Genomic DNA, 25,770 nt, shown 5'->3' on the forward strand with positions numbered 1-25,770 from the left:
AATGTTTAGCCAGAAAAAGTCTCTGTGGTTGATAGGAATCTATCAAACTGAATTGTAGTACAGTAAACTTCCGATAATCCGGCACCTTTAGGACCCAGGGGGTGCCGGATTATCAAATATGCCGGAATATCAGAAAGGGAGGCTATGAGGGGTCTGGAGTGGGGTGGGAGGGGATGCCATCCCAGGCCCCTCATAGCCCCCGCCTTACAATAGTCCGGCTCTGCCCCAGCAGCTGAATCGGGGATGCCTGCAATAGAGCAGCTGGGGTGCTGCCGGGTTGGTTTCGCAGCGCTGAGGGGCGGCGCTACGACACCAACCCAGCAGCACTCCAGCTGCTCTGCCCCAGGCGTCCCCAAGAGCAGCTGGGGTGCTGCCGGGTTGGTCCCGCAGCCCCGAGGGGCAATGCTACAGGACCAACCAGGCAGTACCCCAGCTTCTCCGTCCCAGGCGTCCCCGATTCAGCTGCTGCTGAAACAGATCAGCGGCTGATTCCAGGAAGCCCAGGGCAGAGCAGCTCTGCCCGGGACTTCCTGAAATCAGCCGCTGATCTGTTTCAGCAGCAGCTGACTTGGGGACCCCGGGGCAGAGCAGCTGGGGTCCTGCCGGGTTGGTCCCGCAGCGCTGAGGGGCGGCGCTACAAGACCAGCTCCGCAGCACCCAGCTGCTCTGCCCCAGGCGTCGGGATTCAGCCTGCTGGTGAAACTGACGCTTCTGGTCAGTTTCACCAGCAGGCTGAATCCTGACGCCTGGGGCAAAGCAGCTGGGGTGCTGCCGGGTTGGTCTTGTAGCGCCGCCCTTCGGCACTGCGGGACCAACCCAGCAGCACCCCAGCTGCTCTGCCCCAGGGGTCCCCGATTCAGCCGCTGCTGAAACAGATCAGCGGCTGATTCCAGGAAGCCCGGGGCAGAGCTGCTCTGCCCCGGGCTTCCTGGAATCAGCCGCTGTTCTGTTTCAACAGTGGCTGAATCGGCGACCCCTGGGGCAGAGCAGCTGGGGTCCTGCCGGGTTGGTCCCGCAGCCCAGAGGGGCGGCGCTACGAGACCAACCTGGCAGCACCCCAGCTGCTCTGCTCCCGGCTTCCCTGATTCAGCTGCTGGTCAGTTTCAGCAGCAGCTGAATGGGGGAAGCCTGTCCGGCTGCCCCAGCACTTCCGGGTTCCTGATGGTGCCGGACCATGAGGAGTCCCGGAGCATTAGATGCCGGACTAATGGAGTTTTACTGTATTCAGAATTTTTAAAATTACACAACATTATTACTAACTGCAAAAATATCTATGTATATAGAGTTTATTCTTGCAATATTAAATTCAAGCATTAGCCAATTTAATTAATTAACTAGTTCAAGCTTCAGAAAGTTGGCCATGGAATCTGTGCTTCACAAAAAGGCATAGGCACAAATATCTATTCTCCCAGGGGATCTCAAACCTACTCAAAGCAGGGGCCACATGTTAGAACACATCCCCTTCCTGCACAGATCACTTCCCCATCCTGTTTCACTTGTATAACATTCCTATAGTTATCACAGCAAATAATTACATGGAAAAATATCTGACAGCTTTGAATTAATGTTTAGCTGTCTTAATGATTTAGTAGGTAGAAATTGGAACACTTGTTATTAGTCAATGAAAACTAGCTGATAATATGATGGCTGGCAACTAGCTTGCTATTTGCTTTTTTAGGTAAATTCAAAGTTTTCCTGTTAATCAATGAAGTTCTATAAGGGTTAGGGGTCTTGAACCTGAGAAACTGCTTCTCTCTCTACATTCTTCCATGACAAAGATCTGCTGTGGGGTTAGAGCAAGAAGATTCAACACTCAAATGTATGGACGATGATGGCAGGGTATTTCTGGAAAACTCCAGAATTAATTTCTCTTCTAAGTCTGGAACAGTTCCTTTCTGCTGACCTTCAGGGTAGAATTTTGTCTGTAGGAATGGCAGGACTGCTGCATTTTTATTATTCCTTTGATTTATGCTGAATGCAGTAAACTAAAATTTGACACTGTTGTGAGACTTTTTGCACCACATGCCCTGGGATAGTCTGATGGATGCCCTTTTGTAAGGTCAAAGTACATACCTGTATCCATTGAACTATTCTGTAGCTGTATCAGCTTTTTAGAATGATTTTAAATAAACTAATTAATACTAGCAATGGACTGAACAAAACTCCCCGATTTCCATCTGAGCTTTACAGTTCCACTCCAACTCCAAATACTTGTTTGGCAAAACATGCAAAATTGGGGTAATAAGAGAGAGCAACATACATTAGTCATGGAAGCTGTAATCCCTCTCTCAAGAGTACAAAACTATTCCACTGCTTTCCATGCAAATCTGGTCAAACCAATTTAAAATTAAACAGTACCATCCCCAGTAGCAGTATTTTCTGATTAAATTATACTGCACCTGGAAACAAAATTGGGAATATTTAAAAAAAAATATATCAAGATTTGGGGTCAAATTTCCCACTAGCATACAGACACGTGATGAAATCAATTGAATTGCACCATTTTACAGGGAATTTGGCCCTTAGGGCTCAGGGGAGGTTGTATTATCAGCCTCAGATAACAGTCTAGGCAATTCTTTGCTTATTAAAAACAAATTAGAAATGTATTCTGAATTACAATGTTGTACTGTTTGATTTGATTCAACAAAGGGAAAAAGAAAACACCTGTGGTGAAAAGTTAAATGTTTATGAAAAAAGAAATTATGTATGTTTATACTGTGAGATCAACAATTTAATGATCTCCTATATATATTCAAATGAAATGACAGTAATGGCTTATTGCCAAATCTCTTATTATTTGAATATTTTTTCAATACATTTTATTAGTTCCCACGGTTCCAAAATAAATGTGAACAAGTCTGGTTCTGATCCTCTTAAAAGCAGCTTTACAATGGCTCACTTCTGCAAAGTTATTTCTGACACATGCAGAAAGTCAGGATCTTTTATAAAATCTCAACTCTGTTCTCAAAGGTTACATAAAGGTCAGTTTTCGTTTTATTCAGATTACTTTCTAATCGCATAAAAATGCCTCCAGACCAAAATGGCCTGTATACCTGCTGACCTAGAGAGACTCCTCTGCCCTGCTGCGTGTTCCTCATTTTGAAAGTTTGCCCATTCCCCAAGGATAGAGTCACAAGCTGCACCTGTTGATTGGAAATGCTGTTTGCCAAGAGCAGCTCCTTGACATTGTAAGAGTCAGAGAGCAAGTGCTTTCTTAACAAGCTAAATGAGAGAAGCCATTTTAGATGAGCAGGTGTCCTGAGGAAGAAGTCTCATGAAAGTAGAAGAAGGTATGTCCTTCTCTGCCTCCTCCCACTTTACATGACTGATGCTGAACTAGCCAGCTCTGTGGTCAAGGGGCAGGTTATCCCCATTCACAGATCAAGGATGGAACACCCATTTCCACACTCAATCAAGGCAAAAGGATGACACAGGTGCCCACCCAACCTGGAGAGAACAAGCATGAGGAGTTACACCCAGATAATAATTCCAGAGAGGACTGATCAGGTTGACCCACACTGCAGTCAGCATGCACTGACCTAAACAGCACACAGTCTACAAATCATTATTTAACAGAAATAGCAATCCCTGCCCAGAACGTATGACTTCCTATACAGGCAACAAGTAGAGCCACAAGGCCAAGGAAAACTGAGTTAGATACAATAACACTTGGCAATTTTACAGAACCTCTTAGTCGAGGATCTCAAAAGTAAATATTTCCATTTTATAGGGAAACAGAGAAAAGTATTGGTGTGACTTGTTCAAGGTCATATAAGCAGAGGACTATGGGCGGAGGAGGCAATAATTTTCGTAGGGAAGACACTTCATGGATTTTGGTACATGATCACAAGCTGCCTCCAAGCCCCCCTGGAAGGAGCAGGGCCTCAAGCTGAAGAGGTAGGGCTATAGAGAGAGAAAGTGTATCAGTGTGAAAGAGACACACTCTGTGTGAGAGACAGACTTTGTGATACAGACTGAGGCTGCGTCTATACTGCACCCTTCTTCCACAAAAGTTTATGCAAATGAAGTATGGAGTAGACTATCGCCATGTTTCATTTGCATAATTAATTAGGGGCCGCTTTTGCACAAAAAGGAGCCATCTACACAGCTCCTTTTTGCATAAAAGCCTCTTGTGTAAAAACGGCCCCTAATTAATTATGCAAATATTATGCAAATTATTTGCATAGTGGCTATTCTACTCCATGCTTCATTTGCAGAAGAAGGGTGCAGTATAGACGTAGCCTGAGTATGTGTGGCAATGTGTGTGTGACAGTGACACAAAGAGTATGTGTGCTGGCTGCTGCTGGGTATGTTTCTGAGTGAAGCCATGTGCTATCTCTTTATGACAGGGAAAGCTGTCCTACTCTGCTGTCTCCCTCCTCCTCCACTCAGAAGAAATGGGATATGGAGGTGCGGGGGAAGGGGGAGGGAGGGAGAACAAGCACTGAAAACTTAAAAACAGGGCACCCGCCTCTTAAGTCAGGCACTCCTCTGAGTCACTTACCATCCTTGCTTCAGATTGCAGCAGTTCCTCTGTGTCTCCCTCCCATGACCCCTGCTCTGCAGAGATGGGACACAGGGGCAGGGGGCACCCTGATTTCAGCATTTCCCTCTCCCTGCCCCTTGTACAGCTAGCTAGCTAGCAGCAGAATCCTAGGAGCAGCTTGGCTGTAGGACCAAGCAAGGTGGGGGGAAGGGCAGCTGAACACAAGCTGCAAGTAAGTATGCATGCTTTGCTAATCAGCTGGACAGGCTGGAGAGAAATGCTTGGCGAGCCAGATCCGGCCCCTGGGCCTAATTTTCCCCACCTCTGGACAACAAGAACAGTGACAGATTTAGAAGCGTAATCAAAAATTTGGTCTACACTTAAAAATTAGGGTGATGTATCTAAATTGGCCAGAGTGTGAAAATATATACATCCCTGACCAAAACAGCAGTGACATCCTTGCTCCCAGTGTAGACATAGCTTTGCTCAGAAGACTGCTTCCACATAGATAATATTATTGGGAAGGTGATCCTACATCAACAGAAAAACCCATTCCACCAGTATAGACTAGAGACGTAAAATCCCGTTTAATTGGTTAACTGGTAAAACCTTATGTTTAACCAGTTAAACGATTAAAGGGGGCACAGGCGGGGGCTGCTCCCACCTGACCAGAGCAGCGCCTGCCTGTAGGGCTCCCGGGCTCCCTGTGGACAGAGGCTGCACCGCCAAAGCAGCCCCTGCTTGCGGGTCACCCAAGCTCAAGAGCAGCCCCTGACCACAGCTCCGGGACAATCAGAGCAGACTGCGGTGGGCCTCCTGCAGAGATGGAGCAGTCCTACGCCCATGGCAGCTGGGGAACTGCTCCCTCCCCCACTGATTAACAGTTAACCAGAACCAGGAAGCATCACCCTACAGGCCAACATAACTATGCCAAAGCATCTATGCTGGCATAGTTTCTGTCATGTAGACACAGCCCAAGTAACCTATTTCTCAGTCCCCTACTCTAATCATTAGACCATCCCTTTCACTCAATTCTTTATTTGTCCCATAGTGGCTAGATATTACAAGTGTGTCAGACCATGCTGCACTGTACACAACTCAATCAGACAGAAACAATAAAGATACACACAATATTACAAGTTTTGGAAATCTTCGGATACTGTCTCTATAGACACTGTCATTATTTCAAAGCATTGTGTTTATTATATCTGTCTCCTTCTAGATAATAAAGGTCTGCACTTTGAGATTGCTGGAGGGCCCTAAGAGAGTTAGGTACCCAAATATCATTGAAATGTAATGTGTCTGGCTCCTAACTCCTGAGAGTCCCTTTAAAAATCCCAGTCTGCACCTTTAGCAATAGTCTGGCTAAGAAGCAAAACCCAAACAAATAACTCTTTTTATTCATTAGCCAAGGTATACATATTAAAGTATGCTGCAGCTCAGAGAGGCCAACCTGGGCTAGTGAATAGGTCACATAAGTGGCCCATCTTCTTGGGCCACAAATTGTCAGAACCAAGATGGTCTCTTGGGATCGGATAGTTTTGCTAACTGTATTTGCATACCTAAAATTCATGGGGTTTGCCAGCTGAACTGTAGCAGTACTTTGATTAGATGCAGAGGGAGCACATGGCTCTCACAACGTTGTGTGTAATCAACACTAGGGATGTAAGAGTGCAGCCGTTTAAATGGATATCTGATAAGCACGAGTTTATTGACTACCCAAACTGTTACACGCAGCTCCTGGTCCAGCTCCCAGAGGCACCAGAGCAGGGCAGCAGTTGGCTCCCCAAGAGTGGGGTGACAGGCAGGAGCCAGTACTTGCTGGGAGCTGACAGAAGGCAGGAGCCAATACATGCAGGGAGCTGGCTTAAAAGCACATACCGGCTCCCCAGGAGCTGGTGCTTGTGACCATGTATCAACTGAAATTTTTCAGCAGTTGCAAAGTTAGCCAATTATCTGCATTTTAACACCCATAATCAGCACACACTTCACTTAATTTGCCCTTGCTTTAAGTGCATGTCACTTTTGTAATACTGATACAAAAAACAAACAAAAAACCTGCATGGATGAAAACCAGCAGAAACTGGCAACCCTGTACATGGGCAATGGTATACAAAATGTCACATGGGCCACACATAGATTTCCAACGGGCTGCATGCACCTCTTGGGCCTCAGGTTGCCCACCAAAGCAGTAGCCCCTCTTATTTACAGAACATCTGTTAAGTTGTACTGCTTCAATGCTGATGATGACCCAAGTCATTAGCAGCATGTTCAATATCTTAACAGCAAGACTAACTCAACCTAGATATTGAGCCAACTTCATCCCTGATATAACTCCTCTGACTTACACCAGGGATAAACTTAGCATACTGTGTTATCATAGAAGGTGTTAAATCTAACAGGCAAATATACACACAGTCACCACCATCATTGCAAAATTCCAATAAATATGAGAGACCAGACCCTGAAATACCAAGTTTGGTGGATGGGGGAAATTAAGAGCATCTTTGTTGATTGTTACTTTCTGTACACATTTTTCCCCTTTGGATTAAAACAATTTCGTTGTTGTGATTTTTATATATTAAAAAAGAATATTTCCAAAATTATGGCACATTCTCCTTGTAAAGGTATAAAGAGTAGCTAAGTGTGAAAGTGTGTGCAGACAAACTCCTAAACTGTTCTCCAAAAGTTTCAGCAAATTCCTCCCCCAATAGTTTCTAGCCACCATAATTGCAAAAAAAAAATCTGTCAAATTTAGGGTTTGAGCCTGAGTTTGCAAAGTGTCTGAAACAACAGCTCTCTGGTACAAATGACCCATTCATTTCAGTAGTGACTTCTTAAATATCAACACAACTATTTCATAGTTCTTCACAGTGTGTCATAGTTCTTCACAGTGTGCAAAAAAGGAGAAATTGATATTATGAAGTCCCACACCAATGTTTTCCAAAGTCTGGGGCATAAAGAGTTACCTGCAATCCATAAGCAGAAGACATATTCATTACAATAGGTGAATACAGGATTTCATTCTCCTGAAGAGAGGCTGAGTTTTCAAGATATTAGGAACAATGGATACAAAATCCATCCTAGTTCTGCACATGAAACCAAGAACACAAAATGAACAAGGGCCCGATTCAATACCCACTGACTTCAATGGGACTTAACCTGAGCAGCCCAGCTCATGCAGCTTTAGCATACTGCACCATGCTACTAGCCAAAAGATAGATCTGAGAACAACATTATGATCAGTAGTCCACACCCCATGCTGCTTAGACAGACTGTGCATGTTCTAAACTCCACAGTGCCTAGTTCTTAGAGTGTTGTTTCCAAGTTTAATATGGGGAAAAAACCCTTCACTTCTCAGGGAGAATTAATTCATTCAAATCATAGAAGATGCCTTAAAGACAAAAATTAACTTCTGGGGCTGGTGCTAGGTGATCAAACTCCAGAGCCTGACTATGTGTGCAGATGTAAATAACAGAAGACAATTTACAGCAAGAATAAACAAGTATTTAATTCAAAAATTTTCTCCAAGCAGTCAAAATAATGATAAAACAACAAGACAATTTCCACTACCTGTAAAATGTGAACTGGACCCTGTGAATAGTGTAGTGAGAAAGGGCTGAAATTGCCTAAAATCATTGGGTCTACAGCTTATTTCTGATGCAGTACTAGTTGACTTTTTCCATCAACAGGATATTCTTTAGCAACCTAATGGATTTTGAGTCTACTCATAATTCCATAGCAGTGTGTTTATGTACACAGGCTCCATATATACAAAACAAAACACTTTTTTGATAATACTATATTTTCACACACAAAATTAACAAATTCCTTTAGTCTATACGCACAGACGGCTAAATAGGGAAAAGTCTCCCCCTCCCCCTCACCGGCTTTAGTGTCTGCACAAAAAGCTATTAATATAAAAGCTTAAATGAATCCATAGTGAAATGAAAATAAGCATATTCAGGCCCAATATCCAGGAAAAACTAAAGCAATTTACAAACCTACCCAACATATTAATCAGAAAGTCTAGGTTCTGTAAAGACAGGTTTTTTTCTTGTCTAGACTCTTCCCAATGACGGATTAGAAGAAGTCTAATATTATTTCTGTCCTTTTCATCAGCAATGTAAGAACATATCCAACTGTCAAAGCAAGTTATATATGTGATACAAAATAAAGATGGACAACACTTCATTGGGCCTATTCAAGCAGGTCAGCTGAAAAAAATAATTCTGTGGATAGGCAATACTGAATCCTTAATCTTTCAATCCGTCAAAGTTAATCGGCCATAACAATTCAACATACTTGTACACAGACAAGATTGTAATGCTACCTGATCATTTTAAAGAAACCTGAGAAATTCTCCATTTTGCCCCTCCAATGGACACTTAAAATGCAAATAAAATATTAACTTAAAAACACCACTAAATGTTTGAAAGTCTTCAATATGCATGCTATCAACTTTAAATACTAAAACTGAATCCAGTGTTTGATTTTACAGCAATACTAGATGTTTGCAATTATAGAAGAGTTACTTCTTTTGTCACACAGCATTTTAATTTATTAAACAGAATAAATTAACTATGAGTTGAGATAATGAATAACTCATTGTTCTGCTAGAAGCCTACATCACATACTATATTTATATTTGTCTGAGCAGTGGAAGAACAGGCACAGACTTGTTTGTGATCAGCAAGTCCATTTTTCAGTAGCTGCTATATCCTGCTATACTATTTTGATTGAAAATATGTTTTGCATACTGGAAACACTTATTTGAAACTAAAAATGTCCATCCACTATACTAGCAAACTGGAGGAGGAGAGACAGCAGTAAAGAAAACACTCACAGATACTCATCGAAATGTGTTAAATCCTTCAGGAGTTAAAAAAAACACCCCCTAACACATAAAACCTAAGAGAAAATAGCCTTCTCAATATGTTAAAGCTATCCATAAGGACGGAATCTTGTCATTTTAGTATTCTTCTGAAGCATAGCTTGTACAATATTTAACTGCCAGTACACTCCACCTACTGTAAACACTACTAATTCTTGGGTTGGGAGCAGGGAAGGAGTGAGTCCCCAATGCATGATTTAAAAGAGAGAGAGAGAGTGTGAGTGAGTGAGTGTGTGCGTGTGTGTGACTGCATGATTTAAAAGTGTGTGTGTGTAAAACTTTTCTTTTGCAAAGCTACCTTATCCTTTCTGGTTAATAACTGAATCAGCACTAATATTGTATATAGGGCACTAGTTTTTCAAGTCAGACATTCAGATTAAGATTGCTTGCTAGCAATACAGTACTAAAATAATGCACCAGTTTTCTAATGTAAGTTCTTCACAGACAGAAAATCAAAATTTAAAGTAAAGTTTGAAAATGAAGTTCAATTTTATTATAAATAAATTGTTTCACATATTACATGTTTACAACAGGACATGCAAGCACTGACACTGTCTGAAAGTGCTGCAGAAGTTTTAGACCTGTCAAGAAGTAAAGGTCATGTATAGGTGAAGGGTGGCTAATCAACTATCTACTAATTCTACAAGCCAGATTGGGAGAGCAGATAACAGCGATGTAGTGGCAAAACCTCTGATGGTTTCAGATACTTTGCACTAGCTTATACATGACCATTTGGTTCTTTTGTACTGAAAGTGAATACATTATTTACTCAAATACTCCATATATTTGAACCAAGCTATCTTTTAATATAATACTATAATATCCAAGTGTCTTTTTAAAAAGCAAATTCTTATTAAAGGAGAGGTTTTACTTAGTAGCCATTTTGTCTTCAACTTGGACATGATACCTAATCTGAATGCAATGTAAACATGCTGTCTGAGAAGCAGATTTGCAAACACCATATTGATGAGAAGAGACAATATAAAATATGTACCACAAAAACTTATTATAAATCAGAATAAGCTGCAGGTAACACAATCAAAACACCCAGGAAATTAATTAGTAATATTGTCTCCAAGTCACCTCACTGAACACAAAAACTAAACAAAAGGCTGTGTATGTTGTGTGTGTGGATTAAGGACAGAGACTGTGATTTACTGTTTAGTTTCAATTTCCTGGGTTTTTTTAAAATATCATTTTAACTACATAACAAGCCCCCTAAAATATTTTTAATATTTTGGACTTCCTTTAAAAACCCATATTAATTCAATATACTATAAAAGCTAAGTATAGAATAAATCAATGTAAACACAGGTTCAGTACATTAGGCAACCATAATATGCATACTGCAAAAGGCAAAAATTACTGTACAGATACAATTCCCAAATTTTAGAATGTACTCAAAGAACTTAATCCACTTATTGCAGATGCCAGGCCCTTGCAATACTTCACTGTCAAAACAAAGCTTTTTTTTAATTTGCAGGTCAAACTAAACTCAATTCATTTTAAAATTAGTTTTTAAAAACTAATTGGGGTTCTTATGTAGTATTCAAGTCAGCAAAACATGGGCTTGCTATGAGGTGGTTTTGTTTAAAATTTGTGACAAAAATTTGGATTCTTGGAAAGGTACTCGCATACCACCATACCAAGTTTTAGCCCAAATCACATTTTAATTGCAAACCCATAGAAACAGAGGTTTATAATAGAAATACCGATACAATCTTCACTACAATCTTTTGCACTGCTTGATGCATTCATACTTTGCAGTATTGGGGAATTAGATGAATTAATATATCAAGAAGAGATTGCTAATCAGCAGAAAACAATATTAAATTATTAAGATGCCTTAAATAGGTGAGACTGTCCATTTTATTAACAGCACCCTATTAGAATTGCCATAATCTCTGGATAAAAATGAATGTAAACATAACCAACCAAACCCTTGAGTACATTTGACTGCAAAGAATTCTTGGAAAAAAATGCTGGTATCCTCTGGATAAAGAGATACACGTTTGTGTGTGTGATGTAATATAAAACATACACACACCTGTGTGTAAATCATATGGATTTCAAAAGGTTCATTCTTCCCATGAAATGCAAAACTACCACCTCTCTTGGATGGTTTATAAACGTGAATACACATTGCAAAAACATCTAGGGAAGGTACCTAATTCCAGAACTGAGCAGGTTTTGCGTTGACTATTAATATTCTTATGGACAATAGTCCGTCTGGCTGAAATTCACAATACGGTTCTTCCTCTGTGTGCGGCGGGGGGGGGGGGGGGGTCTCTCTGCAAAGCCAAGTAAACACATTTTCCATTCCCCGCCCCCACCCCTCAGATACACACCACCATCATGCAGTGCAAGTTATCTCCCAACCTCCCTTCTTTCAAATGCACCAAGTGCTCCGAGTCCTATAGATTTTAAGCAACTTGTTTTTCTGCAGCTCTAGATTAAAAAAACCACACAAACGTGTAGCATTTATTTTGAGGGGGAGGGGCGGTGGTTTCAGATGCACATCCTAAGGAACCATTTACCCCCAAATAAGAACCCCCCCCCCCACACACACACACACACACAATGTCCAGGGCCCTATCAGCACGCATCAGGCTCCGGAAAAGCACATGCAGAGCCTGCCCGGGCAACTCTCCGGCTCCGCGCTAAGCCAGTGTGCCATGGAGGCAGCCGCGCTTACCAGATGGAGTTCTTGATTTTGTGTTGCAGCGCGCTGGCTTCCGTCCCTTGCAACCCGGGCACCAACGCTGGCAGAGCCCCCCCTGGCGCGGGGGTGCCGGGGAGCTGCGGCGGCGGGGGATCCGCTTGCTGCTGCTCTTCGGCCATCATCGCCGGCGGAGAGGTGCGGGAGAGGGAGCGGCGCTGGAGACACTAGGCCTTCACCCAGCCCTCGAGTGAGTCGCCTTTCCCTGCTGCCTGGGGGACATCACGGAGGAGACGCCGCGCCGGGTCCGGCCGCTGCTACGCGGGGGGGTGGGGAGCCTCCCCGGGGGGAAGGCGCATCGCGGCGCGGCCCTGCGCTCTGGGGTCGCTGCGGGCTCGCCGCTGCCCCGGCACCTGGCCCCGCTGCAGCCCGCACAGCGCTGCCTGCCGCTTGTCCTACTGCTGCTCTGCCAGGCGAAGCAGCCCGTGCGCGCAGGCTCACTGCCGCCCTGTGCAGACAGCAACAACACGGCTCAGACGGGGGATGGGGGGGGAACCAGGGGAGGGAGGCGAGTGGACTCCCGCGGCAGCGTGCCACAGGCTCCCGGCACCACTGCAGAGCGGGGAAAGGGGCGCCCTGCCCGAATTCCGTCTGCCTCTGCCAGTGGCTGTGCGCGCTAGTCCTGCAGCAGTGTGCGGTGGGGCCAAGTGGCCGTGCGAAGAGAAGGCTGGGCAAGGCGCTCCCTGCACAAGGAGACACCCAGCCGCGCCAGATACAATGGCATAAAGAGGCGGCCCCGAGACACAGGGCAGTCTCTCACCTGCTAGCCAGGAGTCACACCATGGGGAAGGGGAGAGGGAGCTGGGCAGCCCCCTCAGAAGGGCACTGGTAAAGTGTGCCCAACTGCACAACATTGATTATACACTTGGTTGGCCAAATGCATAGACTACATTTTTCATGACTGGGTGGTTGGTTTTGTTAGTCAGACACACAGGGCTGCAGGTGTATATGGCATTTTACAGATACATACTTCACAAGGAAGGGCTTTTGGAATGCCACATAGGTGCAGGGTCTACAAACATGGGTCAGATGGCTGGGTTAGGGGGCCCTCGGCCCAATCTGTAAATATGTTTTAGCTAACATTGTGTTTAGTCACATGAACAGCCCCATTACATTAAAAACTATTCACCGCAATAGGCAAAACACCTGTTGTTTAGAATTCACAATATTTAAGAATAACTGAGGTTGTAGTGTGCCTGCATACACAGATATGTAATTTAGATTATTACATTCTGCCATACCAACTATTTAAACATTATGACCTCCCTAATATTCTCTTGTCAGCATTCTATTATATATAAAGGGATTCTCCAAAGTCAGGCAATATGAGTTAATGTTTATAAAACAACTTTTGCAAATACTGTTTATTATGTGACAGTGCTCTGTGTATCCTTAGAAGCCACACAATACAGATTAAACAATGAATAATAGATTTGATTCGCTCTTGCCCAAGAACAGGGGGCCACAATGATACTCACAGTAAATGCCGAGGGCCACAACTTAAGTGTGGTTGTATATACATGTAAATATATATGCAAATAGCTTCTTTCACACTGACAGGCAAGACTATACAACATGCAGGCACCATTTAAGTCAGTTCTGCTGATATTAATAAAATGCAATATTTACCCAATTTCTACCCATATGACAGCACTTTCAATTAGCAATGACAGTCCAGGAATTTAACTACTAAAACGCATATCAACAGAAGACCATTATATAGACTCACCGTTGTGGAGTGTGTTCCCAGTGGAGGCCATGTTCAAAGGATTCCACCTGTGGGCTGCATGTTGAGCTCCACGTAAACGCAAACCGCACTGTGGGCCGCAAATGAACAGGCCATGGGCTGCATGTGGCCCAAGGGCCGCGTGTTGAGTAACCCTGCTCTAGAACATAGCGATAGGGGGACCATAGAATCATAGAATACTAGGACTGGAAGGGACCTCGAAAGGTCATTGAGTCCAGTCCCCTGCCCTCATGGCAGGACCAAATACTGTCTAGACCATCCCTGATAGACACTTATCTAACCTACTCTTAAATATCTCCAGAAATGGAGATTCCACAACCTCCCTGGGCAATTTATTCCAGTGTTTGACTACCCTGCCAGTTAGGAACTTTTTCCTAATGTCCAACCTAAACCTCCCTTGTGCAGTTTAAGCCCATTGCTTCTTGTTCTATCCTCAGAAGCCAAGATGAACAAGTTTTCTCCCTCCTCCTTATGACACCTTTATAGATACCTGAAAATGGCTATCATATCCCCCCTCAATCTTCTCTTTTCTAAACTAAAAAACCCAGTTCTTTCAGCCTTCCTTCATAGGTCATGTTCTCTAGATCTTTAATAATTCTTGTTGCTCTTCTCTGGACCCTCTCCAATTTATCCACATCTTTCTTGAAATGTGGTGCCCAGAACTGGACACAATACTCCAACTGAGGCCTAACCAGCGCAGAGTAGAGTGGAAGAATGACTTCTCGTGTCTTGCTCACAACACACCTGTTAATGCATCCCAGAATCATGTTTGCTTTTTTTGCAACCACATCACACTGCTGACTCCTATTCAGCTTGTGGTCCACTATAACCCTGCAACCCCTCCCAGCTTGGTATCTTCTGCAAACTTAATAAGCATACTTTCTATGCCAAATATAAAACATACACACAGGTGTGTGTAAGTCATATGGATTTCAAAAGGTTCATTCTTCCCATGAAATGCAAAACTACCACCTCTCTTGGATGGTTTATAAACGTGAATACACATCGCAAAAACATCTAGGGAAGGTACCTAATTCCAGAACTGAGCAGGTTTTGTGTTGACTATTAATATTCTTATGGACAATAGTCCATCTGGCTGAATTTCACAATACGGTTCTTCCTCTGTGTGAGGAAATTCAAATTCTAATTTGAATCAAGCCATATGATTACCACCCCAAGCAATTTGCGAACCAAAGGCCCAATTTTGCGAGTTGATCAACACATGTGGTATCTTAGACCTCTGCAGAGTCCTTTGAAAGCAGTTGGCCTTCCCCCAAGTCTATTTGCATGCTGCCCCATTGGATTCCATGAAATTTTATGCAGAGGTGGAATCCATCCACATCTGAGTTAGGGTCAGAATTTAATTTCAGACAAGTTGCAAAACAGCAGCAGCTTCTCTGAGTTTCCTCAGGGGAGGAAGGAGAGGGATAATGGTAACACTATGATGTAGTTATGCAATACAGGCTTCTCTACCTCTCAGGGGAATTACAGAAAGAAATATATTAAAGACTGTGAGGTGCACAGACGCTACACTGATGGGTGCCAGATAAGTATTGGATAGATCTGTACAACCTTCATTATAAATAAATACTATCTCTATGTGTTATGTATTCTAACAAGTTTTGTGCCTACTATTTTGAGTAGTTTTTAAGGCTGTACATGTTAGTACACACAATGCTAGATAATAATTTAGCCTGGAATACATCTTGCAGGAAGACAACGAAACTATGAGTCGGGGCAGAGGAGGGAGGGAGTCACGATTAAAAGGGACAGAAGTTCAAATACCTAGATCGGCGATGGACATCCAAAACTAGTGAGTGGACCACATGAGCGGCCTTCCTGCGTCTCAGTGAACTGCATGATTCAGTGGTGGGCAATTTGCTGCCTGCGCACCCCCTCTCTGCCCCCTTTCCCCACACCTCTCATGCACTGGGGCACTGGAGCCAACCACTTCCTCCTCGTCTCCCTCCCACTCAGCACTTTCAGAGTGGCGGGAATCAGCTGCTTTGTACTCCAACCCTGCTTTTCCCCTCCGTCCCAGAGCTTGACCAGTCATGAGCAGCTGATTCACAGCATTCAAGCTCTGGGAAGGAGGAGGAGGAGGAGCAGGGATGGAGTGCGAATCAAGTGCAAATCAGCGGATTCACAATGCCCCAAAAGTGCAGGGAGGGAGGAGGAATAGAAAATATGGGGCTCCACTGTCTCAGTGTGGGAGAGATGTATGTGGGAAGGGAAAGGGCAGCAGACTAGGGATGTTAAGAAGCGTGTAATTGATTAATTGATAGGGATAGCACTCAGTCCCAACATAGTAATTTAGGAGCCTGGTGGCAGGCAGCCTGGCTCAGTCCTGGCTCATGCCAGGTCCAGGAGCTACCTCCACTGCAGCTCTGCATTTAAAGTATATTAGGAGCTGGGGTAACTCCCTGGACCTGCTACAAGCCAGGACTGAGCCGAGCTGCCTGCTCACTCGGCTCCTAAATTACTTTCAGTGCAGAGCTGCAGTAGGGATAGTTGCCAGACCCTGCAGGAGCCGGGACTGATTGCTATCCCTTATCGATTAATCGTATAGTCAACAATTGTGTAGTTGCTTGGCTCCTTATATACAATGGATGTAATTGACAACACTATTAAATGACTAACCAATAACCAAAAGCTTATCAGTTAGTGCTGTCGACTACATGCATTTCCCCATCCCCCTCCTCTGCCAGTAAATTTTTTTGAGGCTGGCTCAGTGCCAGCTGATGCCAGGCCCCAGGAGCTAACCCTGCTGCTGCTCTGCATTTAAAGTATATTAGAAGCTGGGTGGGCAGACAGACCGGCTCAGTCCGAGCTCAAATTGGGTCCAGGAGCTATCCCTGCTGCGGTTCTGCATTTAAAGTATACTATAGGGATTTTAGATATAATGTAATTGAATAGTTGTGTAACCACACAAAATATTACCAGTTCTAGCATGACTATTCGATAGTCCCCGGGGGTGGGGCCAGCAGCCAGTGTGCCCCCGGCTCCTCTTCCAGTGAGCCCCCTACCACCTCATACTGCTATCTCTGTATCAGAGGAAGAAGAGCTCCCCTCGGAGACTGGCTGCCTGCTTCCCGGCATTGCTGCCTCTGATACAGTGTGGTGGCAGCAACCCCTGTCCATGGGGGGTTCCAAACTCCCCACAGACAAAGAGCATCTCTCCTTGGGGAGCTCAGACTGCCGCAGACAGATGCTGCTTCATGGCAGCCTCCCCCCGCTTCCTCGCCACCCTCACCCACCTAGCAGATGCCACTGTGGAGCCAGTGCTGGGGGGAACCAGTTTTAAGCCAACTCCTCCCAGCACCAGCTCCTGCTTGCCCTCCTCCCACCTCTGTAGGAGACAGCAAGGAATGGGGGAGTTGGGTCCGCAGAGTTGATATGCCAGCTCCCCATGTGTATCGGCCCCATGTATATTGGCCCCATGTGTATCATCTGCTGCTGCGGGGGGCAAACAGATCTAGTGCTCGTGGGGAGCCTGCTTAAAGCCAGCTTCTCACAGTCACTGGCTCCCACTCCTTTCTCCCATGGTGCATCTGTTACAGAGGCAGCAAGGAGGTGGAAATGCATGTGGTCGAGAAGCCTAGGCTTAACGGTTAATCATATAGTTGACATCTCTAGTCCCTGCCAGTCCCATGAGTCTATAAAACAGAAGATAGGAAACACAGGGGACGGAGAGTTTTTTTTCCATTTGTATGTAAGTAGTAAGTGACTTATTTGGCTAATTTCTTGGCAGAATCCTAGAAACAGTGGGGCTAATGAAGAGGGACTAAATTTTGGATTACATGCACACAGACTCTCTCTTTCTCCAGCCTCATATCCTCCCCCCACTTTCCCCGTGGCTTTTGGAGATGAACATTTATAAACTCTTGCATTACCAACCAAAGCAAGATTTTTTGTAAGTAGCTCCTCCTTTTCTCTTTCATATTTTCTCTGCTTCTATGGCATCAGTTTTATTTATCTCTGTTCAAAAATAGAGATGCTAAATTTTCTCATTCTTGCCTTTCATTTAAAAAACAAAACAGAATTGTTCCTTTTTAGTCTTGAATTGAAAATTTCTAAAGGCATAACCTCCTAAAGGAATTCAGGAAGGGGAAAGAAGAATGTAAGTTGCTCCTGCAAACAGGAGCAGTTGAACAAAAAGGTTATTTGCTTAATCCTAAAAGTGCTACATTGAAAGTCCCCTAAGTGCCAAGGCTTTTTGCAGCAAATTAACATGCTTGAATTGTTGCAGTATTTTAAGACCAAGGTGCATGTACCTAGCAAAATATCTAGCTTTTTAGCAATTTTCATTTTGATACAAACAAAGCAAGGTCTGCCTTCAGTCAGTGAGAGTACATCTACACTGCACAGCTATTTTGAAATAAGCTATTTTGGAATAGTTATTCCAAAATAACTTATTTCAAAATAGCATGTCTACACTGTAGGGAAGCCTCAAATTAGTCGGAGGCAGGCATCCCTTATGTAGATGTGCTATCTCTATTTAGAGCCCTAGGAGGCACTGAGGAGGAATAACTTAGAATGGCCCTGGTGAGGGACTGTTTTGAAATAACAGCAGTGGAGCGTCTACACACGCCTTATTTCAAAATAGCTGTTTCAGAATTGGTGTTATTTCTTGTAGAATGAGGTTTACTGATTTTGGAAATAAACCATCCGTTATTTTGAAATTATTTTGAAATAGCGGAATGACTGTGCAGACGTTCACATTGTTATTTCGAAATAATGCTAGTTATCTCAAAATAACCGTGCAGTGTAGATGCACCCCAAGAGTACTTGCACATACCTGAGAGCAGAATGTTATTCATGTATGATCAAATGAACATGTAAAACCTGAATGGTTAGAACTTATCACACTAGGGTCTCAATCCTTAAATGTATGCATTTAATATTACCACCTTGAGTAGTTCCCCTTAAGGGGTATGTCTACACTAGCTCGTTAATTCGAGCTAGGTAGGCAAATGAGGCGACCAGAGTTGCAAATGAAGCCCGGGATTTAAATATCCCAAGCTTTATTTGCATGTTCCCATCCAATCGCCATTTTGAAATTTCACTAGCCCAAACTCACTGCCACGTGCGACAGTGAGTTCTGGCTAGTGAAATTTCAAAATGGCGACTGGACGGGAACATGCAAATAAAGCCCGGGATATTTAAATCCTGGGCTTCATTTGCAACTCCGGTCGCCTCATTTGCCTACCTAGCTCGAATTAACGAACTAGTGTTACCTTGGGTATGTCTACTACTGCTCACAGTAGTAGAGGTAAGCATGTACACATAAATATATACAGAACTATGATCTACCATAGTAAACAGGAAAAAAATACATGCACTTATTTCAATATTTTTTAAACATGGTAATGTTACTTTCATCTAACCAAAACATTCAGAGCAAGTTGGTTTCTGACATTAAAGTAAATGCACTCAAATACTATGAAAAAATGTAAATGTTATTTTTGGAGGGTTAAAAACATAGATAACGTTCTTTCCTGGTGAATTTAGTTCCTTCTGGTATTGCTCCAGTGATTATGTCTGCACACATATTAGCATCACACTGCCAAAAGAAGACATCCAGCAACAAAAATTGAACTAGGTCTCATCTATTCTGTAAAAGCTATCATGCGGGGGGGGAGGAGGGAGAAGACAGCGATTTCAGGTATAATACCATGGTTCCCCTGTGTATTTAAAATATGGCTCATTATAAAGTTAGATAGCAACAAGTCCTCTTCTAGGTGTATTTCAAAGCTGTGTTTAAATTCAAGGTTTTAGTATGTTCTAGAACATGGTTATTTCGTGCTTTAGTCCCATTACAATGTAAGACCTAACTATATTTAAATTGTATGTCATGTCCCCCTCCCTGGCATCATAATTTTATTTATTTTCAGAGTGGGTAGCACAAGGATGTGGAATTGGGCTGGATACTCACAACACATGTAATTCACAGAATAGATCTGTGTGGCCTAAAAGTTCACTCTTGCGTCTCAGGGCTACATTCACTGTTGTCTTTATGTAGTAAGCCTTGTTCATTAAGAAGTGATTGTGAGTGTTGAGTTTATGATTAAATCGATCTATATTTAGGTATAATCACATTGGTGAGTAGAAACCCAGAGAGCTGGGGTCTGTAGTTCCATGCCCTCCCAGCACATCCCCTTACAGTGTGGTATAGTACAAAAGCAGGTATGCCTGTATTTTACTCGTGCTCTGCTGCTGCTCTACCAACTTTTATCACCTTCCAGGCTGAGGTGACTTGACTCTGCATGTAGGCTATGTAACAATTCCATCCCTTCCAGGGTATCTAAAGTCCAAAAGAAACAAACTCAGGAGGCCTTGATGCGTAGCAGTCTTCCCTGATTTTTGGCACAACCAACTTTCTCTCCCACAGTGAAAGCTCAAGGTCTGCTCTCCCTCATAGCCAGGCACCAAGTAAGCTGGGCTCTCTAATTTTACCTCCTCTCTCAAAGCCTGAAACCAGCTTCAGGCTCCAGTGCTGACTGAGCCCTCAGCAACTCATTAATCTTTTCCAGAGCATGGGGAGTTTGTAAACCCCATCACAGGTCTGTTGTTCTGGGCATTCTATAAACAGGAAAAGACGATCCCTGTTCAATCTTTGAACAAATGAAAACTATTCCAGACTGATTGATCAAGATGCAGACATAGGTGTGGGAACTAGGGGGGTAGAGGTGGCTGGCCTAAACCCTGGGTCTCTGCTGCCACCCCATAGACAAGCTGCCAACCTCATGCGCCGGGGGCTCAGCGGCCAGCCCTACATGCTTGGATCCTGATTAGAGCCCCAGCATATGGGGTGGCAGCCAAGAATCCAGCACTCAGAGTCCCAGCTGCTAGACCTGTGTGCTCAGGGCACCCCCACTTTTTAAAATGTTCCCATGCCACTGGATGCAGAAGTTTGTTAATTGATTCAACAAACTATTTTTATGAGACCAGGGCCATGCTTATGATTTCTGGTGCCCTGTGCAGCCTGAGCATCTGCACCCCTCATCCCTCTCCAGGGAGTGGGACAGCAAGTCTGGCATGGGGGGAGGAGGGCTGTACTCAGAGCTGTGGGGGCAGGAACAGAGCAGGTGGGCTGGGGGGGAAACAAGTGGAAGGGGGAACAGTATAGCCTGCCAGAGCTATAGGCTGGGAGATTGGAGCCACCGAGTCTGGGAAATGGAGCAGGAGGCTTCAGGACTGGGACCAGGAAGCACGGCAGGGACCTGGGGGATTCTGGCAGGGTTGGGGGATTGGGGCTGCTGCAACTGGGCAAATAGGGCTGCTGGGGCCAGGCAGGGAGCTGGGGGATTCTGGCAGGGCAGGAGTCTGAGGGCCAGGGCATTGGGGCTACTAGGTCCAGATGGGAAGCCGGGTGATTTGAGGCCACTGGAGCCTGGAGGCAGGAGATTGGGGCCGCAGTGGCTAGACAGAGGGGAGAAGGTCTGGGGATTCGGGACACCAGGGCCAGGTGGAGGGGCGGGGGGGCCAAGGGATCCCAGCTACCAGGGCAGGGCAAGTGGGACCACCGAGGTTGGGTAGAGGTCAAGGAAATTGGGGCTGCTGGAGTCATGGGTAATCCAACCAGCAGGGACAGGCAGTGGAGGTGGAAGCTGGGGGATTCAGGCCACCTGGAATTCCAGGAGATAGATGTGTAGGCAGCATTGTGTTAGAAACCATTTGCCGTGAATCATGTGATGGTCTAGGTGAGCACCCCAATCTATAAGGGATATGTCCATGTTAATAACTAGGGACAGGTGACACATTTTCTGAGGTTGTGCCCACCATTGTAGAGAAGCAAGGACCTTTGGTGGAAGAGTGACTTGTCTGCCCACGTTGTGTTCACTGTGGTGAGTCAGCTCTGTAAATAATACTTATGCATACTTTGCTGGAGGAGATGTTCATGAAAAGGGTCCCTGAAGAGGGATGGAGAGGGTGGTAGGATGGGAGGTGGGTCAGAGAGGAATGGGATGGTGTAACCCAATTGTACAATTTCTAGCATCCACTGGTCTGTTATATCAGCCCATGTCTGATAGAACAGGTGTAAACAATGGCTGAATAGGCAGATAGCAGGTGCTGGTAATATTGGCTCTGGAAAGAGGTTTTTAAGCCTTGATCAAACTTTCAAAATTGAGATTTGGAAGTAAAAGGCTGGGTTGGTATGGATTGAGTATGCAGCGCCCAGCACTTATGAGAGAGTTGTTTTCACTTGGATTTGAATTGCCATTGATTTTGTTGGTGAAAGAAGTGTCACTAGGTCTTTGGTATTGGGTATAGCGTCATCATTTGTTGGGAGGAGTATAGCTTCTCAGGGTGTGGAAGGTGGTGCAGGAGTCCTTCATGGTATAGAAGACCTTGTCCGTTTTGGATGTACAAAGTTGCACTCTGTCAAAGGGATGGTTCTCTACTTTGAGCTGAAGCTCTTCAGGAATTCCTGAGGCCTGTAAGCACAAGGCCATGTGCATAACAATAGCGATGGGAGTGATTCAAGCCGCTCTTTCAGTGATATCCATAACTACCTGTAGAGCTGTTTTGGGCTTTTGTTTGGCCCTCTTTAATGATAGTTTGCAGTTGTGAATATTTTTGCCCTGGTAGGTCATTGACAAGTTCCTGCAGCTTAGCGCAACTGGAATAATCATAGTTACAAAGGAGAACTAAATAGTTTGTGACCCAGAACTAGAGAGTGGCTGAGCAGTATATTTTACATCTGAAGAGGTCTAGACATTTGTGCTCCTTATTGTGAGCTGTGGACTGAAATTGTGGTTCTTTTGTATGATGGTTGACATCATAGATGATGAGCAAGTTCAGCTGTGAGAAGGAAAATAACTCCATTCCTTTGGCGGGACAAAATATTTTCCGTCGGTGTATTTGTTTGTGGGTGGAGCAGAAGCAGTAGTTTGCCAGATGGCTTCTGCAGGCTCCACGATCGCCTTGTGTATGGGGAAGGCAATTTCGGTGGTAGCAGAGGGTTGAAAAATCTGGAGCAGCTTATGTTGTTTTTCCTGCATTTCCTCCAGTGTAATATCTTGGTTAGTGGCTATTCTTTTAAACAGTTCTTGGAATTGCTTGAGGTCATTAGAGGGTGCAAGTATTGGTGGTATGACCACTTTGTCTGGCAAGGAGGAGGAATTGTGGACTGGAGAGATGTCCTCATTGTCAATGGGACCATTGTCCTCCTTTTTCTACCTATCATCGTCTGGGATGTCAGATGCCCTGTTGTATAAGTCAGGCGGGAGTGACTTGATCGTCCATTGTGCTGGGGTGGATGGGGTGGTATAGTGGTGTCTATAATTTGCTCAAGGGTCCCTGGACTCTTTCCCAGGTAATATGGCATTGGGTAGGGCCACTGATGCCCATACCATAGTTGCATGGGGCTGATGTGAGCAGTCTTAGGGTTGGTGGTCTCCTATGTGTCAGAGAGGAGTGTTGAAGTGGTTGTGGTGTCCACCTGCTTCCTCAACACTGTGTGGAAGAAGGAACAGGAGATGGAGGAGGCTGGTTAGTTCTGTGGCTCGGCAATTGATTGGTGCTGAGGAGTAGAGAGTGTGGTACCGAAGCAACCTCGGTGTCTCTCTGGTGAAGGAGTTGTGTTGGTACCTCTGAGTGTGGTGCCGTTGTGGATTTGTGTGCTAGCTTAGTGGTGCTGTGTTCGATTTGCCTGTTGGTGCTGCATTTTGCATCAGTGCCAGTGGAGGAGGCATTCCTGACAGAGCCAGCTTTGATGCTGGATCTCCTGTTGGCATTGTCAGTGCTATGGTGGGAACTTTACATCTCGGCTCTGAGTTGGCACATATGGGCTTGACAGATGTCCCTGCCAGAGTAGTGCCAGAGATACCCTGATGCCCAGCTCAGCACCAAAGGCAACAATTTTGCCAGGGAAACTCTTATGAGAGTCCTGAGCAGGAAAGGGCGAGGGTCACTTCTTAGAAGTGTTAGAAAACAGAGCCTTGTCCTTGCTGACAGTTTTGTGAGACCCTATGAAAGGAGGGCTTCCTCTGAGGACTGCAGGGATTTTTCCAGAGAATCATCTATAGCTGAAGTTCCCTGTTCCTTCTTGTTTGGCCTTCAGGTTACTGCAGTGCAGGTATTTGGGGGAATATGGACTTTCCCTAGGTGCCACTTGCATGAAAAATGGCTGTCAGAGATCTGCATGGCCCCACAGCATGATTCACACTTCTTGAAGCTGAGGGAGCTTGGCTTGGTGTCCGTTGTGAGATATTAATGAAAACTTAAGAACTGCTACTCTAATGGGTTGGATTGAAGGTTCAAGGAGAAAATAGCTGTTTTTTAAAACTGGGGACTTAGAAGTCAGGGATAAGGAAAGTGATGAACTTTTTCTTCTATTCTCTGTTAGGAAGGCGACCTCCATACTATTGGAAAGTTTCACCTGCTCCCAAGGATGATAGAAAAGGAGCTGAAGGGGTTGCGTCACACTTGTACTATGTTGGGTGCCAATAGCTACTGCACTTGCTGGCAAAAATCTCTGATCACCTGTGCAAGGATGCGCCAACATCTAAAGCAGAGCACTGACAGGGACATCCCTTGAAGCTTTTTATTTGCATTTTTCACAGGTGCAAATGACTTCTGGCAACATCTACTTGAGGAAAGCCATAACTATCCATCTAGGGATGTTAGATAGTGTGTAATTGACTAGTCATGTAACCCCATCAAATTTTAACAGTTACACAACTATTCGATAGTCTCTGGGGGAGGGGCAGGCAGCCAGTGCGCTCCTGACTCCACTCCTGGGGAGCCCCCTGTCATCCCCACTACTGCCTCTGATACAGAGGCAGCAGCAGCCCCCGTCTGCAGGAGGCCCGAGGTCCCTGAGGACAAAGGCTATGCCAGCATCCCATGGAGCAGCCTTCTCTGTTGCCCCTCCCAGCTGCTGTTTCTCATAGAGGCAGAAGCATGGGGGAAGAGGGGAGCAGGCAGAGACGGTGCTTGAGGCCCTGAGCACTGGATCCTGCCTGCCCCCACCCTACTGCCTCTGTGGGAGACAGCAAAGCGGGACAGGTAGCACCGCAGAGCCGGCACACATAGTGAGCTGGCTGAAAAGCCGGCTCCTCACATGTATTGGCTCCCTTCTGCCCCCCTCCCTTCCCCCGGGCTTCTGCCTCTGATAGAGAGACAGCAGTGCGGGGTACAGGCGTAAGCGACTCCACAGGAGCCAATACATATGGGGAGCCAGCTTGAAAATTGGTGCCCTGCATATACCAGCTCCTGTCTCCTGCCCCGACCCTCCATGCTGCTGCCTCTCTATCAGCAGCAGCAGCACAGGGGGTAGGGGTGAGGGTGGGGGTAAGGGTGGGGAGGTGAGCAGGCGGCTCCTCACAGACACCAGCTCCCTCCTCTCTGGTACAGAAGCAGCAAGTGGGGGGGGGGGGAAGAGCGGGGAGTGCATACAGTCAACAGGATTAACGATAGCCCAGGCTTATCAGTTAATCATGTAGTCATCTACATGTTGATATCCCTATATCCATCAGAGCTTTTGTACTTAAAAACTCTCTCCTTTCCTTATCTGATGCATATGCGCTATGTAAAAAAAAATGTGGAAATATACTTCAGACCAAAGAACCCCGAACTGGTTAGTACCAAACTCTCTAATTTTAGGTCCTAGTCCTGCAAATACTTATATATATGCTTAGGATTAAGCATGTGAGTAGTCCCATAGGAATATTTATAGGAGTGGGACTTTAAACATTACCACTCTGTACATATTATTTTAATCTCATATTTTGTAGTATTATGAGTTATAAAGATGTATGGAATACAGAGATGACAAACCTGATTCCTTTACACATTTGAAACAAAAATCCCTTTTTTCACTGCAGTTCAGTCATGTTCCCTCATGTTCTGGAGGGGATTAATGCCTGCCTTGTAGAGGGCAATAGCTTGACTTAGGCCTTGTCTGCACTGGGGTTCTC

The 25,770-nt window shown here is 44.8% G+C and overlaps 1 protein-coding gene and 1 long non-coding RNA gene across 2 annotated transcripts in view; one reads left to right on the forward strand and one right to left on the reverse strand.

Moving 5' to 3' along the window:
• RFX7 (regulatory factor X7) overlaps nt 1–12,720 on the reverse strand; it is a 125,067-nt gene extending 112,347 nt beyond the window's left edge. Inside the window, exon 1 of the mRNA XM_075897300.1 lies at nt 12,076–12,720. Coding sequence (XP_075753415.1) covers nt 12,076–12,224 — 149 coding nt within the window. The 5' untranslated portion in view covers nt 12,225–12,720. The remainder of the gene's footprint in view (nt 1–12,075) is intronic.
• Nucleotides 12,156–25,770, forward strand: part of LOC142818323 (uncharacterized) — a 38,916-nt gene continuing 25,301 nt past the window's right edge. The window contains exon 1 of the long non-coding RNA XR_012895787.1: nt 12,156–12,289. This is a non-coding gene — a long non-coding RNA (uncharacterized LOC142818323). The remainder of the gene's footprint in view (nt 12,290–25,770) is intronic.

This window comes from Pelodiscus sinensis, chromosome 14, assembly GCF_049634645.1.
Source record: "Pelodiscus sinensis isolate JC-2024 chromosome 14, ASM4963464v1, whole genome shotgun sequence".
Classification (NCBI taxonomy): Eukaryota; Metazoa; Chordata; order Testudines; family Trionychidae; genus Pelodiscus; species Pelodiscus sinensis.